General features: G+C 41.3%; 1 protein-coding gene across 1 annotated transcript; it reads left to right on the forward strand.

The window, feature by feature from the left end:
- The first annotated feature begins 762 nt into the window (after positions 1–762).
- LOC121627760 (zinc finger protein 316-like) lies at positions 763–15,506 on the forward strand. The gene is made up of 4 exons (XM_041966810.1): positions 763–1,192; positions 8,187–8,263; positions 9,070–9,181; positions 12,903–15,506. Exons 1-4 carry the CDS (start codon positions 916–918, stop codon positions 13,931–13,933), a joined length of 1,497 nt encoding a protein of 498 aa, XP_041822744.1. The 5' UTR covers positions 763–915; the 3' UTR covers positions 13,934–15,506.
- Positions 15,507–19,029: the final 3,523 nt, after the last annotated feature.

The raw sequence follows: 19,029 nt of genomic DNA on the forward strand, positions 1-19,029 counted from the left end.
TCTACAAATCTTGAGATAGATACATTGGCGGGATGTAATGTAAGATTTTGTAATGTACTTCTCTGTCTTTGTTTGCGAGAACAAACTTAGTTGGAAAAAATAGTGTTTTTTGCCACTGAACATTAGAAAATGGGAGTTCCACACAACTTCTCAAAGCGGAGTAATTGACATCTTGCTGGAAAATGATTCCTTGTATGTTTATTGGTACATTTACAGTGCAGCACTCAACTTTATTTCCAAAGTGGAGTTCACAACCTGTATAGCTGAGGTAGAACACAGGTGCATCAATGTAGAAATAGAATAAATAAAATACATTTTTGATTAAAGTACTTACACAACTTTGAAAGTAAACATTTGTAGGGACGAGAGAATGTTTTTTTCAGTCTATACCAATATCTAAATTATTCAAAAAACAAAATACAGAAGCAGGTTTACTAACTGTTGCTCTCTGTATATGTTATACATGAAGTGGTAGTTTTTGATTTTGGATTCGTGGTATTGCAGATGACAGATGCAGAGTTTAAAATCTAATGTAAAAGAATGCGACATAGTTTTGGACACACTTCGTTGTAAAAGTCTACAACATGAACCCACCAGCACAAAGCTTACTGCCAAAGGACATGAGATCTTCTCTCCCAGGTCTCGTGTTTGCTCACACAGTCGCCGCTGCCTGTGAAGTGATGCTGAACAACAAACTGACGTCATCAGGAGGCGACTTTCGCACCTCAAAGCTTCACAACAGTCTAGAACACATTGGAGAAAACAGACAGTGTGAATTAGGCACTAAGCTGTTTGCATGTCAGCCGTTACATATCAGTGTGTTGATCTGTGGATCTGTTCACGTCCGTGCACCGCAGCAGCAGCAGCCGTTGGCCGCGCGCATCTGTCTGCAGGAGCAGGCACACAGACCTGGCGATGATGGCGGACTGTGTTGGCTTTCAAGCGCAAATCGCCTCTATTATAGAGATATTGGCCAATTCGGCGGTGACAGAGATCTGCAAACTGGTGGACGATAGCTACGCGGCTCTGCGCTCCCAGATGGACCAGGAGCGGGAGAGGAGCGAGAAGGAAAACAATGTCCTGCGGCAGAAACTGCGAGACATGGACGTGAAAATGCGGAGCTACGAGAGGAAAATGAGAAGACGGAGCCAGCGGGAGGAAATGCACGCCGTTCATTTTAGGCTACCCGAAGGTAAACAGATGGAGGTGGCAGGAGGCAGGAAACATTAAGTCATGACACTGACATATCATCATATATACATGTCATTGATGATCTGATCAATATCAGACCATAGACCAGGTCGAAGTGGCTGTCACTCTGTTTCCACACTGCTCTAACTTCTCCAGCACTGCTGTGATGACTGAACACACACACACACACACACACACACACACACACACACACACACACACACACACACACACACACTGCGCTCCATCGGTTCCTGCTCTGCTGTGGACCTCAGCATCACATGGACACACATGTCATGTATGTGTGTATGTCAACCAGTGTGTTATACTGCAGACTGGTCTGGTCTAGTCACGGTTATACTGAAGGAAAGGTTTGTTGTAGATATCATGGTGAATTGTGTCAAATGCTACACCTAGGTCTAAAAGGACAAGAGTTCCAAATGATGAATCCTAGTGAAACGTAGGACAAACATGTAAAACTTTATTTTTAAAGTAACACAAGGCTTCTGCAGTCTGGGTTAGACTGCTCAAGTGGCCAAAGGAAAGTTTTGGAGCTGTTGTGGTTCAGTTTCATGGCTCTCATCACACTTGTTTCCAGCATATATATATATATGAAAAATAGCTAGAATTTACTTTTTGCACATTTGGATCTTAATGGAGTTTTAAGTAGAGCTACAATATGCAAAAGCAAGAAGGGGGAGTGTGACAAAAAGCTCTTTGAAAAAGTAATTTATTGAAAACAACAAGTAAACTGAAATAGGCTGTTTATCAGCTGATCATCAAGACCATCGCTCAAAAAATTACAAAACCAAACCAGAACAAAACATTTTCTCAGTAGGGCTCAGTAATGAGTAGCTCCACCGTTCTTGTTAATCACTTCAAAAATTGGTTTGGGCATGCTTGATGCGAGTGTTTCCAGGAAGCTATTGGGAACTGTGCTCCAAGTGATGAGGATGGCTTCACGAAGGGCATCAACTGTCTGGAACTGACGGCCATTTTTATGAACTTCCCTTGCCATCCATCCCCAAATGTTCTCTATGGGATTTAAATCAGGGGAACATGTGGGGTGGTCCAAAAGAGTGATGTTATTCTCCCTGAAGAAGTCCTTCGTCAAGCGAGCATCGTGAACTGCAGCGTCGTCCTGTTGAAAAACCCAGCTGTTACCACACAAACGAGGGCCCTCAGTCATGAGGGATGCCCGCTGTAACATCTGCACATAACCAGCCGCCGTTTGACGACCCTGCACCACCTGAAGCTCCAGTGTTCCACTGAACGAAAAAGCACCCCAGATCATGATGGACCCCCCTCCACTGTGCCGGGTAGAAAACATCTCAGGTGGGATCTCCTTGTCATGCCAGCTGGAAGCCATCTGGACCGTCGAAGTTAAATTTTTTCTCATCAGAGAATAAAACTTTTTTCCACCTTTCAGTGTCCCATGTTTGATGCTCCCTGGCAAAGTCTAAACGGGCAGCTTTGTGGCGTTGAAGGAGACGAGGTCTTAGAATTTGTTTTTTCTTCTTGAAACCCTTTTCCCACAGATGCCGTCTGATGGTTACTGGTGGCAGTCGGCACCGGTGAGGGCCTTAATTTGGGTCGAGGACCGCCCTGTGTCTTGACGGACAGCCAACCGGATCCTCCGGCTCAGCGCAGGTGTAATTTTTTTTGGTCTACCACTCGACTTTTTTGTTCCATAACAATCAGGATCTTTCAAAAAATTTAGAATGACTGTATTACTGCGTCCAACCTCAGCAGCAATTGCACGCTGCGAGAGGCCGTGCTTCGGACCACGTTCAAGAAGAGAAAGCTTCTTATCTTTAGCCATCAGGAGGGCATGACCGTGTGAATGCCTGACAGAAAATGAGAATTTTCAAATTGTTTTGTTCTAGTTTGGAGAGTTTTTTGTAATTTTTTGAGCGATGGTCTTAAACTTTTGATCAGCTGATAAACAGCCTATTTCAGTTCACTTGTTGTTTTCAATAAATTACTTTTTTTAAAGTGCTTTTTGTCACACTCCCCCTTTTTGCTTTAGCATATTGTAGCTGTACTTAAAACCTCATTAAGATCCAAATGTGCAAAAGGTATATTCTAGCTATTTTTCAACTGGTCTTAAGATTTTGATCAGGTCTGTATATATATATATACACATGCGCACACACACACACACACACACACATCCTGGATGACTTCAATGTCCTGGATTTTCCACAAAACATGTAATTGCTGGACAACAGAAACTGTTAATGTGATATAAATCCGAATTTAGAATGTTTGTTGACAGTCCAAATATAAAAGTTGTCTTAATCCAAAATCATCATGATTATTAATATTACACTATTACACATTTAACAGCCTTTTGCATACACCTCACTTTACACTTACTGGATACCTACCATACCTCACCTTTACCTTACGTTTTGCATATACTTACCTGAACTCCATTGACTTACCTTGCTCACTTACTGTAGCATTATGCTATTTGACAAGATACCTAATATGCAGATGGTCATCAGGTCAGCAGCTGTGACCACAATATACTTAGGTTTATACATTTGTACTAACGTTAACAACACAAACATTACAAGATATTAATTAGTATAAATAGTAATTAGTAGTAATACAATATAGTGTATAATACAATAACATCCAGTAATCTACACTGATCCCTGCTTGCAAAAAGCACCCATGTCGAATGGTTCAGGGTTGCTCGAGTGACTGGGGTGTCCATCTACCTTAAACAAGACAAATTTGCCCTCCCTGTGTACACAACCTGCTTTCCTGCTATATAAATATTGGTAGGATTTTGGTACTTTTTCAATTCTTCATAGCTGCTTCATCAACTCCTTGAGACAGGACGAAATAAATAACTTCATTAAAAGTCTTTTAACTAGCGAAGTAGCTACCCGACATTATGTGTCAGTTTAGAGGCAGTCGGATGACAAAAGGTGGAAGAGGCTAAGTATTAAATGTAGGTGTGGTGGATTAAGGTGAATTCCTGTAATGGAGCCACAACACAATCATGTGCATCAGTATTGATGGAAAAATAAATTAAGAATGCTTACACATCGATGGAAAATTGTACGCTTTGCACAAAGTTTTTTTTACTGTTCAACACTTTCAAATTTACAGACAAGAAGGAAGAGGGTACCAGTGTAGGCAGTTTCTTCAGTTTCACGTGAATGCTGTCATCATGTGAGAGTGGTGCTGACATGAGTTAGAGAGATGCAGTGGTTTTCAGAGTTTACAGTATTCCTGTTGGCAGGACAAATATGGGCTATAGTACTTGACTTAATAGATCCGTTGAGTCTGGGATTGATGTGCTGCACAAATTCTGGTAACAAGGTATCAAAGGAAAACCGCCATGACCAAATTGATTTTCATGATTTATTCTGGAAAAGAAAAGAAATCTCTAACTGTGATCTTGATTCATTCTATTTTTAGTTGTTTTAGGTAGGAACTTATTTCTATTAAAAGGCAGAAATCTCAGACAACCAAAACCAACTGGTTTATTTTTGCATTTTTGGGTGAACTGTCTCTTAAAATGTAACCTGGTTATTGTGGATTATGAGGACGGTGACAACTGTGTTAAACTGATCAGTGGCCAGTTTAATAGGTACACCCAGCTCAAACTAATGGACTCTAAACTCAGCTCACCTGTGGTAAATCCCTTCATCATGGCCAAGTGCTTGCTCATGATGGAATTGTTGGTTCTCTGTAGATAAAGAGTTTGCTCTGTACCTGCTCTATATGGATGGTGTGATTTCAGTTGTGATTTGGCGCTATATAAATAAAAATGAATTGAACTGAATTAAACAGATATAAGGTAAAAAGCAAGTAACTGAAGTTAAGGCTATAGTTAAAGTTTCAAGTTTGGATTTATAGGCCTCAGCAGGGAAGATATTCCAGAGGAAGGAGGCCTGTATCCCTATACGCTGAGAATGGAGTACAGTATACGATACAATGAGATCAGACAGGTATGAAGGGGCACAACCATTTGTAAATTTCATCAGATGCAGTTTAAAGTCTGATCTGACACAGATAGGGAGCAGAGGAAGGGAAGCTAAAATTGGTAATGTCAATTTTCTTGTTTTAGTTAAAATTATAGTTTCAGCATTCTGAACTATTTGAAGACTATTGGTACTAGTGTGTGGCAAGCCTGACAACAAAACATTTAATTAAGCCTGGATGAGAAGGTGTAAATTAGGATCTCTGTTTTGGCCAAGTACTAGTCTCAGAACCCATCAGCTTTCGTCTGACAACAATTTAGACTCCTGAGGCAATGGCCAATGTTTCGAGGCTTCTGGTAACCAGCAGATATCAGGACAAGACTTCCTCTTCTGGGTGCCAGTCATTGTCTACAGTCCGATTAGCAACTTGACTTTCAAATTTTCGGCATTTCGACTGAGCTCTATAAACATATCTACATATTAATAAGATGAAAAGAAAAGCCAAAGTCATTGAAAGTAGGTTGGTTCTGATATTGCATTGTGGCCAATGCATTCTGCCTCTTTGTCTCTCCACACAAACTGTTAAAATGCAGCCATGTGATTGGTCAATACTCCTTGGACTAAAACAGACTTTAAACTGAAACCACATTGCTTCCAAGACCTAAATCTTGTCCCTTGCAGATGTCTGTTTATAGAAATTATCCAAGCACATAAAAGATCTAATTTTAACTATTGACATCTTGATGATTTCTTTAATTTCCAATTTGTATTATGTATTATTAATAATTAATATTATAAGAAAAACACTGTGAGCCAGGCCAGAGACACCAAATTCATTTTCCAGTCAAGACAAGTCAGAGTATTTCCTACCAAGATTCAGACCAATGAACGATAACTTTGACCCCTCACACACACTTACAGATAGATGTACATCTACTTCAGCAGAAGTTATTGTGTGCTTTCATGTGCTTTTATGTCTTCTACCTTTTCTATTTCAGCAAGTATTATTAGTATTTGATATATGTATATATTTATTTGTTAAAACCTTTCTGGACTGAAACCAGGCACATCCTTACATGTGTGATGGCACTGTTCATTCATTGCCCCTTACACAATACTACTTGCACTTCACTGTCTTTGTACAAGTTTTGCACTTTTTTATTCTATTTATTCTTATTGTGTAAACTGAAGAAACACAATTTTGTTCCCCTGTATACTGAATATTGAACAGAATAACAATAAATTCTACCTTTCACCTTACAGAAGAATACAAATGGATGACAACTGAACATGCACAAACTATATGCTAAAAATGTGAATTCATTTAATTTAATTAGGGACACGGGGCACGCACCGAGTCACTGGCTCCTGTTATTAATTTACAACACATGGTCGCATGATGAAATGCAAGTAGTAGCCCGTTCATGATACATGATACATATACTTGTCGAACATACACTATACACAATATTTGAATTAGGATAGAAGAAAATAAAAAGAAAATAAAACTGTATACAATTACTTATACACATATTCTTATGTATGTATATATACCTATACACATACACATCCCGAAAGTATGTACAGTATGTGCAATGTAAATTTCCATGTTCTGGGATGTGAGTGAGTTGAGGACTTTCACAGCCTGAAGAAAGAAGCTGCTCTGAAGTCTGGTGCTGAATATGCTGAAAATGTCAGTAATGACATTGACATTGATGTTCTTACATGTACTATCTGCAGGGCCAGGTATGCTATCAGGCCTTTGTTCACATTCCCTCTCAGTAGGGTTTTTCTCACATCCACTGCAGATCCTGTCAGGGGCCAGTCCTCTGAAGGTGGAGTAGACTTTACAGCTGACTCTGCTGAACAGCAGCCATTGTGGCTGATCACAAGATAAGCAACAAGATAACAAGATAATGGTGTGATAAAACGGAAATGCTAAAATGTAGCATACACACAAACATTAGCACAAGTAGAGACATAAAGTCAGCAAAGTGATTCACCATCGTCTGTTCCACAGCAGTATTATAGAACAACATCAACCACCATGAGGTGCACATCATATCAGAGGTATGATGAAACATTGTACCAGTAAAACCTTTGAGAAAGGATGCATTTTACTGTTCATGAATTAAAGTAAGAAGACTGTGTTCTACTTCTTTTAAAAGTTACACAGTAACTTTAGCTAACTTAGTCTGATCTGACTGTGGAACAGCACAGCTGCTCTGACCTCTTCATGCACAGGGATATTGTGTGTTTATGCATCTAAGAAACACTCAATATGGAATGAAATCTGATGGACACATTCTATGAAAATGTGTAAATGCATCTATCTCTCCAAGGCTCAGACGTAGGCTTTCCTCCCAAGTGGAAGGTCAATAAGCATTGTCTGAGGGCCTTTCTCCTGTAATAATGAGCTGAAATTAGCTACTGTTAGTTTGTGAATACCAGACATATAAATGCAACCATTTTCATGTTTGATTTCTCAGCCAATCAACAAGCCTTTGTTTATCTCTCTCTATTTATCTTCAAGCCATTGGTTCCCTTTCTGCCCCTCTCAACTGATGATTGTATGTATGCCAGCTGCCGCCTGTTCACCCTGCTGTCATCTGAACAGGGATACAAAAGTATTTGTTGCCGTGCCACCAGACTACATAGCAGCATCTTACCTCAGTCTCCTCAATTCATCCACTGCACTCTACCATAAATAATAGTTTATTTTTCTGACTCATTATTCATTTATCCATTTGTGTAATTTTTTGTGAGTAGCATAATGAGACCACAACTTGCCTGTCATTGTACAACCCTGTGTTGTAGAATCATAAATTAACCGTGTACCTTCTAAGTAGTATGTTGTGTTTTTTAAACATCACTACATTTTCCCACCCGGACTGCAAATCAGATGATATTATTACAAAAGAACAGAGCATTCAAGATCAGAAATCAGATGACAGAATGTGATGATGACACAATTAGCCAAAATCCCACATCTTCAACAGGTAGCATGACCTGTGGCCAGTATTTGCTTAGTGTTCTGTGCTATTTTTCCAGGATGTGAGGACCATCAGCCTGTGGTGCCACCTCTTCCCACCGCCTCTGAAGACAAACCCTTCCATCACATTTCAAAGGTAGTTTCAAAGTTTTATCAGCAGAATATTTTTTAATAAAGTCCTGTTAGCACTTCACAGCTATACACTGTATGTAAAGCATCCTTTCTACCCTCTGAGCCCGTAGAAATGAGGGCAGTAGGAAAGACATACCTACTCGCAGGTGACCTGGAAACTTCTCTGATGTAGTGTTTACTCAAGTAAACCAAACCACTAATTCCATATGAACACACTGAGTTTCTAAATGTAAAATCTTCATGACAGGGAGCAACAAGTCAGAGATGTCACAACATGAATGAAATCCTGACTTTCCCAGCACGACTGCAGCTGTAGATGGTGTTGCCTGATGGATTGTTTCAACATTTAGGTTTAAACGTTCTTGAATTGTTTCCTGCTGCTTCCCACACAATGTTGCAAAGCACACCGTGTAGTGGAACATTTCTAACTTGACACTCATGCCTGCTATGATGTCTGCATTTCAGGTAGCCCAGATGTATGAACATCATCACAGGTGTGAGTTCAAGCTTCATACTGAACTGTGTGATAAGATAAGATAAGACTTTATTAATCCCCAGCCGGGGAAATTTGGGTGTCACAGGCAGCAGCCAATAGTAGTTGGAAAAAAATAGCAACAGAATAGAGAAATACAAAATAAAAGCTCTCTATATATTTACATTTTATACAAAGGACTATATAAAAGAAAAACATGTCAAAAATATATCTTGCCACAATGAACTATAAGAAAAATGAAAAATGGTGAATGATAAATGAACCCGACAGATGCAGATATGTATTGTCATTGCCACCTGCTTTTCATTCTGTCACAGCAGGAGGACATCAACGTGCCACTAGTGAAGCAGGAGAAAATGGAGCGAGACGACTGCAACCTGGACCTCAAAGTGGAGGTCAACATCAGGGCAGAGTGTGGCCTGTCTACTGGTGAGTGGCTCTGGACATGATTAAATCAGTGTTTCATTGACTCTTCATATGGTTTCAACGTTTACTCTGGATTTAACACAAACAATGTAGAATATGAAGATAAACGAGGCGATAGCTGATGAAAAGCTTACATCATGTCTGGATTTCAGTCGACTGGTCAGTTATTCTCTGTTGATAGTTGCTTTAGTATGTGTGACATTTTTGTGGTAAAGCATTCTAAACTCAGGGTTCATCTAGTAGCTCTTTGGAGGCTTTAACTGTATGCCATGGCCTTGATCAGGTGAACTCTGAGATTACAATATTTTATCACAGATGTGTCTTTACAAGGTCAAGATTGTACTCAAGTAAACACTGTCGAACACATGTGTCACTAATAACATTATGAATTGCTTTATTGCAATGCAACAATTGCTAAAATGGGCCATTATTACTGTTATCAGTTCCATCCTTTAGTGTTGCCAGGTTGTCCGTGTTGGCAAACTCAGCGAAAAGCCTAATGTGTGTGAATGTCTTCATAACGTCACAGCATGTCACAATAAATGCAGGTTTCTAAACTAACTCTGGGGGCTTGTCAGATGGTCAGAGCTGAATTACTCAATTTACTGCGGGACAGACAAATTAAGGAGAAATGGCAGAACGTCCAGGTTCAGGTGGAAAAAAATGTTTTGACAGTTGAAATTGCATGTAGATTTATTATTTGAAGCCTGCTGATTTAGAAAATGAAGTACATTTTTCTTCATCATGTTGTACTGTTTTTTTGGCGTTTGACAGGCCAGACTCGTCTGATCCCACAGCATACTGTTGTGTTTTAAGGGATTAGCGGACTCTCAATGCCACACTCGGACAGAGTAGACAGGAGACAGGAGTAAAGTAAAACAATTAAATGAATGTTCAACAAGCAAGGCAGTAATGAGTCCAACCAAGTGCTGAGTTCACTAGGGCTGAGTCCAGAAAGCCACTGATCCAGGTTTCCCAGGGAGGGCAGACAGACGGGGTGCAGACGGGGTCTGAAGAGAGTTTGGACGGTCCAGGGTTCCACAGGGAGAGCAGACTGGCAGGGCGCAGACGAGAGCAGGTGAGACTTGAACACCTGAACACAAACACAAAAGAGAGTCAGGGAAGCTGGTCACTAACAAGTAGCAGACTAACAGAAGGACACACCGGTAGGCTGACTATTTGAGGAATACTGGTTGATCTAATGGACCTTATATACTGTGTAGTCTTCTTCTGTGTGTCTTCACTGAGCACAGTTGTGCTCAACAGGCAAGTTTCCTAATTATTTTACAAACCTCACATTGCATAACATTACTGTCTGTCCTGGTTTGGCTCCAAAACTAAAAAACTAAAACAATGAACAACTCATTGTTTTTACTGTAGGTAAAAACTCTATGCAAAGAGTTTTTAGAGAAGAGAGAGACAACAGTGAACAGTGCACATGCTATACTGAATGAACTGCATCTGAAAATTGTGTGTAAGAAACCATTTTAACACCACAATAACAAAAACAATTAGAATAAACTGATAATATAAGATAATTCTTTATTACCTTTATTACCTGTGACAGGAAAGGAGACTGGTCATAGCTGAACAATGATAAATTTCAGATTACTGAGACAGGTACCAGATGGTCTACGATGTGTTTGACCATGCCTCCAGCTGTTTAAGATCACCAGTATGTTAAAGGAAGCGGCATGTTGTCTGTCTCTTTTCTGATAGACACCTGAGAGATGGTGTCTGTGGTTGATTGTAGTTTAATAGTTTACCAATTCCACTGAGCTGGCCTTTGCATGTATCTGTGCATGCTTGTTTTGGTACTGCCAAGAGCGTGATGTAGGTTGGCATGGAGCAGTCTGCAGCCAATGATTATTGGATGTATCATCAGGCTTAGAGTGATGTTTACAGTTCCAGAAGATATTGAAATTATCAATTAACTTTATCACATTGGTGAGGCATCCCAATGTCAACCATGTATTTATGGCAAGCAGTCTGCTGAAAGATTCAGTTCCTTTAGCCAGGGATTAAAATGGATCCTGATATGAACACATAAACTATATATAATGTATATACTATATACACTGAATTTTCAGTTTCTGCAGCAGTAGAAAAAAGTCTTCTTTCTGGTCCTCAGGGCCGGTTTTCCCTCACAGAAGGAGATCCAACGTGAATGATAATCTTCTTGTTATTTCAAAGGATAACTGGTAACAGCCCTGCTGCTTCCTTGACAGATGTTGCTGTTCTCGAATGCTTGGTCATAGAGTCCCCAGTCAGAATGGTGTTTGGCTTATCAGATGAAGATCAATATTTCTTCTGGCCTCTGACCTACCAGTGTTTCTAGGGCTCTTTCGTGGCTTTTAGTCAGCCTTAATTCTGATTGTGTTTTCCTGGCTTCAACACATTATCAAACTTGTTGTTATGTCAGTGGGCAATACCCGTGATGAGAGTTCAGGTGGTAGAGTGAGCATTGGTGCCCTCTTATTGTATATATATATATATATATATATATATTTTTTTTTTTTTTTTTTTTTTTTTTTTTTTTTTACTGGATTTGCAGTCCTGGCTGGAGTTGATGCTTTCGGTCAAGCACCAGTGCTGTGCCAGTAAGAAGCATCATTAAGGAAGGTTGGTTTGGGAGCCCCAGCAGCTGATCCTGTGGTACTAGGACACATCCAGGACAGTGTGTCAGCCAAATCTGTGACAGGATCCTCTACAGCTGATGCAGTCCTGTGTTTAAAAGTCTCTCTGTTTTCAGCACCTTGCTCATTAAACATACATTTGATGCAGCATTTCAATCTTCTTTTGAAGCTGAGTAATTCTCTCAGTCAGTTGCCATGTTGTCTCCCATCCTGGTCCCAGGTTTGAAGTCCCAGAAACAGCAAAAAGCCTTGTACTGTTTGGAGGTCACACTTGCACAGTACTGAAGAATTAATAAAAGTGATAAAAAATATGGTGGTAGCCCTCTGTTTCTTTCATTTAAGCCCCTGCAAGTTTCCAGGATCTACTTTCTGAAACTTTTGGCAGAAAAAAGCAAAAATATGTTTTATTTCCATCTTTGACAGTTTCAAAATAACAAAATGGGAAAAAGGCCCAAAGCAAAAGTGTGGGCTCACTGCATGGTCAGTACTTAGTACCCCCCCTCTGGAAAGTATCACATCTTGTTAAGACTTTTTGAAGCCAGCTAAGAGTCTTTCATTTCTTGTTTGGGGGATTTTTACCCAATCTTCCTGCAAAAAGCTTCTATTTCTATGAGAGTATGGGGCTGTCATTCACGCACTGCTTTTCTGAGGTTTAGCCACAGATTTTCATTTCTATTTAGATGGTACTGTGAGGCCTGTGCCAAACAGTTGGAGAGCTGTTCTTTTCGCGACATTCTGCACCCTTTTTTGTACACATATATGTGTTCACTGCAGCCAAAAAGTTCTCTTTTAACTCAGAACCTCAATCCACAGGACTTGTTTACAAAATGCATGGGGCTTGTTAAGATGTTCCTTTACAAATTTCTGATTGTTGAATTTTGCGGTGAGGGCGTAGGAAATTGTTTTCTGACGACTCTTCTTAATGTCATATTTGTGCAGGTGTTGCTGCACAGTAGAACAGTGCACCCCCATTTCAGAGTCTGCTGAATCCAGCTGAGTTGAGAGCAGAACAATACAGCAATGTTTGATTTTCTTTGAAATGTCCCTCTTCTGCTTTAACCCCACTCATCCTGTCTGTCCTTCTTTAGCCCTGGGGCCCAGTGAAGAACCTCCCTCTGATGTTCTCAACACCAGTGTCACCAATGTCACCTCATCCACCACCCCACCCTCATCCTCCCCCACTGACGCCACAATGGACCTGACCTGCAGGCCTCGAGCAAAACGCAAAGCCACCAAGCCTCTGACAGTCAGCAGTGGGGGGGTCCCAGCCCCCGAATCTGCTCACAGAGACCTTGTAGGGAGCCAAACAGATGGGGCTCTGAAGCCAGAGATACAGACAGATGATAATTCACAAAATGAACTTCATCCATCTCAGCTGTCGGCCCCTGTAGCCTCTGATGAGCCCAGTCCTGACCGCCTCAACAGCCTGGGCCTAGACCTCGCCTGGATGCAGGAAAGGGTCAGCCATCTTGGTGCAGCATATGCAGTAGCACAGCTGGGTTTGGGGAACACAGAAACTGGCCACCCCTCAGCCTCCTTCCCCTCACAGGGAGGAGGAGACAGTCTAGATGGCCCTCCAACCATGCTCTTCACAGGCGGCGCTCATGAAATGGCTGCTTTTGCTGCCTCCTTTGACATTGCTGCTGCTGCCGCCGCTGCTGCTGCTGTAGTAGCGCCACCGCCTCCGCCACCGCCTCCACCACCTCCGCCTACAGCACCTTCTGCCACCACCACCAGCCAGAGGCGGCCTTACAGGAGCAGCGCTGCTGCAACTAAAGAACCTGTGGTGTGCGCTGTGTGCGGCCGTGTCTTCCCAAGTGCAGCCGCCCTGGAGCTGCACCAACGGGTGCACACAGGGGAGAGACCCTTCACCTGTCCCCATTGTGGAAAGGGCTTTGCCCAGCCCAACAACCTGCGGGTCCACCTCCTCATCCACACTGGGGAGAGGCGTTATCGATGTACGCTGTGTGGGAAGAGTTTCATCTCGTCCAGCCACCTGAAAAGGCATCGCACAGTTCACACACAGGAGAAGCCCTACAGCTGTTCACGCTGTGGACAGTCCTTCAGCCAAATGTGTAGCGTTCGCAGACACCGGCAACAGTCCCAGTGTGGCCTGTAGACTGCTGTAGACTGACTGCTGAGGGAAGTGGATGGCATCTGGAAGTGATCCTCGTACAGTCTGGACTCTAAAGGGCGAGTGATTGAAATCCCTTTGTATGGGAATTCTTGCATCGTGTGTAAGCATGAAAAAATGAGAAGGGAGGCTGTGTCCTGTGATATCATGGCACGTAGAGTTGATATTTGTCCTAAATCATAACAGTCATATGTATATTCTGTTTAAAGGTCTTTTTCCACTGTCTCAACCTTTTCTTACTCCCTGTTTCAAACTGAGAGAGGATCACAGGGTGGACCACAAAAGAGTGCCTCAGACAGTGTTGATAACACTTAATCTATCCATTTGTCATTAATGGTCTTGTTTGTGACGATGGGGTTTACATATGTAACCCTCATGGGCTTATCCAGGAGGGAGAGGGTCATAGTTTATCTTTGGTCATTTTGGTTGATGATGACGGCACATAGCCATCAAGCCAGTGTAACTGAACTGCCCACTGACCTCCTGGTCAGAACCATATTTGTAACACCTGCCAGGCATAGTGTGTAAGTAATAAGCTGAGTTATAATAAAATTTACTGTTAAAATTCATCAGATGTTAAGCACCTGCTACTAACAAAATCTATTCTTGCCTTATTCTACTGTGATTTATAAAACCAGATTCACATTTCTAATCACTTCCAGCTTTTGTTTGTTTTAGGACTGCTGGTACTCCAAGAAAAAAAATCTCACACTTTAAAGTGTTAATATGAAAGTGTGTGGAGTTCTGAATGACGTATTTATGTTTTTGGTGCGACTAACCACGTCCTGGACCTACCTCTGTAGTGGACACAAATTATTTATTGTATATCTTCCTTTCTGACTGTGGGTAAGACGACAAGTAAGTGTATTCTGCAAAATTTCAGACTCTTCCTTTAAAGCACTTTAAATGTTTCCATAACTAAATGTTAAAGCCACGGGCAAAATTTGGAGGCATTGATTTCTTTCTTTAGTTCCATGATTTATTTATCAAATATAGTCCACTTTGTTAATCATATTGCTACAGAATCATTAATGACAGGCCTTTCAGAGATAGTCTGTGTTGAATGGTAAATGTTGCAACTTGAATAAATCTTGTAGTGCAGGCCTGCAAATTCTCATGTATGATTTTGTTCATGTTAACATTTGTCCCAGACAAACTGACCTCTAGGTTTCCAGAATTGGGAAGTGAAATCAGAATATTTAATTTTTTAGGTACAAAGCCCAATTGATGTAGGCCTGCAATGTTTTAATCCCCTTTTCTCAACCTTTCACTTTGAAGCCTGAGTTGTCACAGTCTTGTTAATGTTAAGCATTCTTTGCTCTCAATTAAATATCAAAGAACAAAGGAATGTAAAAAGATGTAAAGTAAAAACCATATATATCAAAGTCTTGTTTGTATGTGTAGGTGTTTGGATGTAATTGGCACCAGCTATAGGGTGCACAGCTAAAACAAATATTTTGCCTTTTAGTATTCTTTCATGACATGTTCCAGTATTCAAAATGTATGGGTATCATTAAACATGTAAATGGTTTGCAATGAACTTGGCTGTGTTGTGGGCATCATTTGTGTGGTATGATCTCATATATAAAGATCTGGAACTTCTCTGTCATCTGGACTCCTCTGTTATGTTTTCAACCATTTGGATTAACACACACACACACACACACACACACACACACAGCAACAAGGGCCACGAAGGAAAACAGTTATGCACACAATTTGACAAGAGAAATGTTTTCACTTGTACCATATATGAATGCAAGCAGCACTTGGTTGAAACCAAGGGGACTGTGAGTCAGTTTACAAACAAGAAAAAAGTTACGTGACATACATTTTGCAAATTCTCTAGAAACAATGCAAATAAAGATGCTAAAAATGATGGACAACTCTCAAGTCTGTTTGTTTTTAATTTAGTCAGATCTCCTGTTTCATTGTAGATATCAGACGTGCTCTTCAAATCTAAAATGTGTTCAGCTTCAGCCAAACTATCATTCTTAAAGCAGGAGATGTTCTTAATTTCATTTTCAGTTCAGAATTAAAAACAAACCCTTTTCCTTGACAGGCATTGCTTCTCTGTTTCTGTTTCTCTTTTCTTCTTTATACTTCTTTCTGCTCCTGGCTTTCTGTTCATATTCTGAAATAAACAGGTATCTACAACTATGCCAACTCCACCAACCAAACTCCCCCAAAACATGTTTCAGTTTCAAAGTTGAACTCAACCAGAGCTGCAACCATTAAACAATTAGTTTATGATCAGTCAACTATTAAATTAATCACCAGCTACTTGGCTACCAATTATACACTAATTCAACAATTTTTTAAACAAAACAAAAGTCAAAATTCTTTGATTCCATTCTTTTAATGTAAATTTTCTGGTTTCTTTACTCTGTGATAGTAAACTGAATGTCTTTGGCTTATGAACAAAACAAGAATTTAAGATCATCATCTTGGGCTTTGGGAAACACTGGTTGACATTTGTCAACATTTTCAGACATTTATAGACCAAACAACAAATTGATTAATCAAGAAATGTATCGACAGATTAATGGACAATGAAAATAATGATTAGTTGCAGCCCTTAACTCAACTGACTGAAGTTGAAATGAAAATGTTGTCCAGGATGAAATGATACAGCTTCACCAACATCCTCAGTTAATTTAAACACAAGATACTTGTACTCAAAAAGAGGATTCATTCTCAGTGAAGAACCTTGGAGCTCTAATCTGCCTCTATACATGCCAAAGAGCAGTGATTCCTAACACGTCTCTGGGGGTCATCAGGTGGAAACCTCCCTTCAACAGTGTTTCGCCTACTTAGTCCCACTACACCACCAGGAGGTTAGGCAGTGAACTCCGGCGTCCCAGAGTCACCCCCCCTAGTGCCAGTTCACACTGCTCCTACACAATCCAAACAGCACCGCCACGTTCAACTGACCCAGAGATGCTCCAGGTAGTGGCCAGTACCGATGCTACCATTTAACTATTGCTAATGCTAATGCTAACCGCTAAGAAGAACAGAAGAAGACAATACAGTTCCGATGCTACCATTTAGCTAATGTTACGTGCTAACCGCTACCTGCTAAGAGGAACAGAAGAAGACAATAAAGCTAGATTCACCTATACTGTTAATGTTAATTGCTAGCTACCAATACTAACTGCTAAGATACTATCATACTCTCACCGCTTTAGCTATTGTTAGCTGCTACAATGCTACCACAGGCCTAGATGCCACATGTAACTGCCGATTGCCACACTACCATCATCTACACCTGCCTCTCACCAACTGCACCAATAAAAGCAGGGTGGGAATACAAACCCTGGTTCGGGTAGGGGTAGAAAATAAAGAGGTAAAGTCAAAAGATGAAAGTAGGGATTGGATACAGACCCTTGTTCGGGTAGGGGGTGGAAAATTTAGAGGGTGCTGAAGGTGGAGGCCTAAACCACAGACTAGATTTAACAGCCTCTTCTAACATTTCCTTCAAGAAGCAACAAACCCTACCATTTCCTTCAAAAAGCAAACAAAGCAGGAAACCAAACCCTAACATTTCCTTCAAGAAGCAAACAAAACAGGAAAACAACCAAAAAGATCAAAAAACAAGCCAACTCTGTATCTTACAACGCAAACTCACCTGAACAGGCCGCATGGTCCCAAAGAGAGACTCTAGCTGGTCACACCCCCACCTTATCTAAACTTCCTCTTCCTGGTTCTCTTCCTATTGGCAGAGCGAGAAGATGGGGCGGGGAAAGCAGAGCAGAGGAGAGGTGTCTTGTTCAGACTTTAACCTCTTCTCCCGCCGGGTTAGGCATGCATGTCCTCTGCCCCCCCCCCAACAGTGAAACAGCTGACCCTGCAACAAAACCTCTACACCCCACTTCAACCGGACAGACCCTGGTCTTCCATCCCCTCTGCTCAGATTCTGTCTTTAAATCTGCATACTTAGTCTTCTTCCTTTCATAAGCTGCCTCCACTGAATTTTCCCAAGGGACTGTTAACTCAATAAAAAACACAGTCTTTTTACTCATGGACCATAAGACAATGTCCGGCCTCAGATTACTATAAACTATTTCCTGGGGCACAACTAGCTTTCCTCCCAAGTCGACCTGCATTTGCCAATCATCAGCCCCTACCAGGCAGCCACCTACCTGCCTTCTCCCTGACTTAGCAGCTCTATTTTTCTCCCCCTCTCGAACAAACTGCACACCTAACCTCTCCTTTCTAGAACTTCCAGAATTCACCTGCTTCCTTCTCTCTTCAATGCCTGCGGCTAAGCTTCTCAGCACCTGATTATGCCGCCATGTATACCGGCCTTGTGATAAGCTAATTCTACAACCTGACAAAATGTGCTTTAAACTTGCTGTACCTGAGCAGAGTGGGCATGATTGATCGCCCTGTACCCAGAGACTTAGGTTCTGCGGGGTTGGCAACACATCGTATGTCGCCCCTATCAGAAATTTAATACGGCCTTCCTCCATATTCCACAGGTCCCTCCAACTAAGTTTCCTCTTCTCAACACCTTCCCAATTCAACCATTGTCCCTGTTTGGCTTGACCAACTGCTTTTGCCCCCCTTAACAACTCCTCATGCCTACGCACCTGTTCCACTACAAGCTTTCTTTTCTCCTTTAGACCTGCTTTATTCCACACTGGTTTGCCTGGGCCAAGCCCCAAGCCTCCCCGGCCAAATTGAACACTTCCTACTATTTCTGCATGCCTAAGAGCTGCCTCTGCCTCCTGCACTGCTGCCCTTGGGTTCCATTTCCTCCCCCCAGAAGGATTCGGAACCACATTGCTAACTAACATGTCCTTACTCCCAGATAATAAAAGTTCTGTCCTAACCTTAGTACATTTAAACTCCTCTGTTCGACTGGATACTGGCAGCTGAAGCATTCCTTTCCCATACAAAGCTACATTGCTTAAGCACCTGGGAGCACCCAACCATTTTCTAATATAAGAGCTAACTAGCCTTTCCATTCTCTCTGCTACAGATAATGGGACTTCATATACTGACATTGGCCACATTAACCTAGGATACAAGCCAAACTGCAAGCACCACAACCTCAGTTTTCCTGGGAGCCCTGATTT

This window comes from Chelmon rostratus, chromosome 3, assembly GCF_017976325.1.
Source record: "Chelmon rostratus isolate fCheRos1 chromosome 3, fCheRos1.pri, whole genome shotgun sequence".
In the NCBI taxonomy this organism is placed as follows: Eukaryota; Metazoa; Chordata; class Actinopteri; order Chaetodontiformes; family Chaetodontidae; genus Chelmon; species Chelmon rostratus.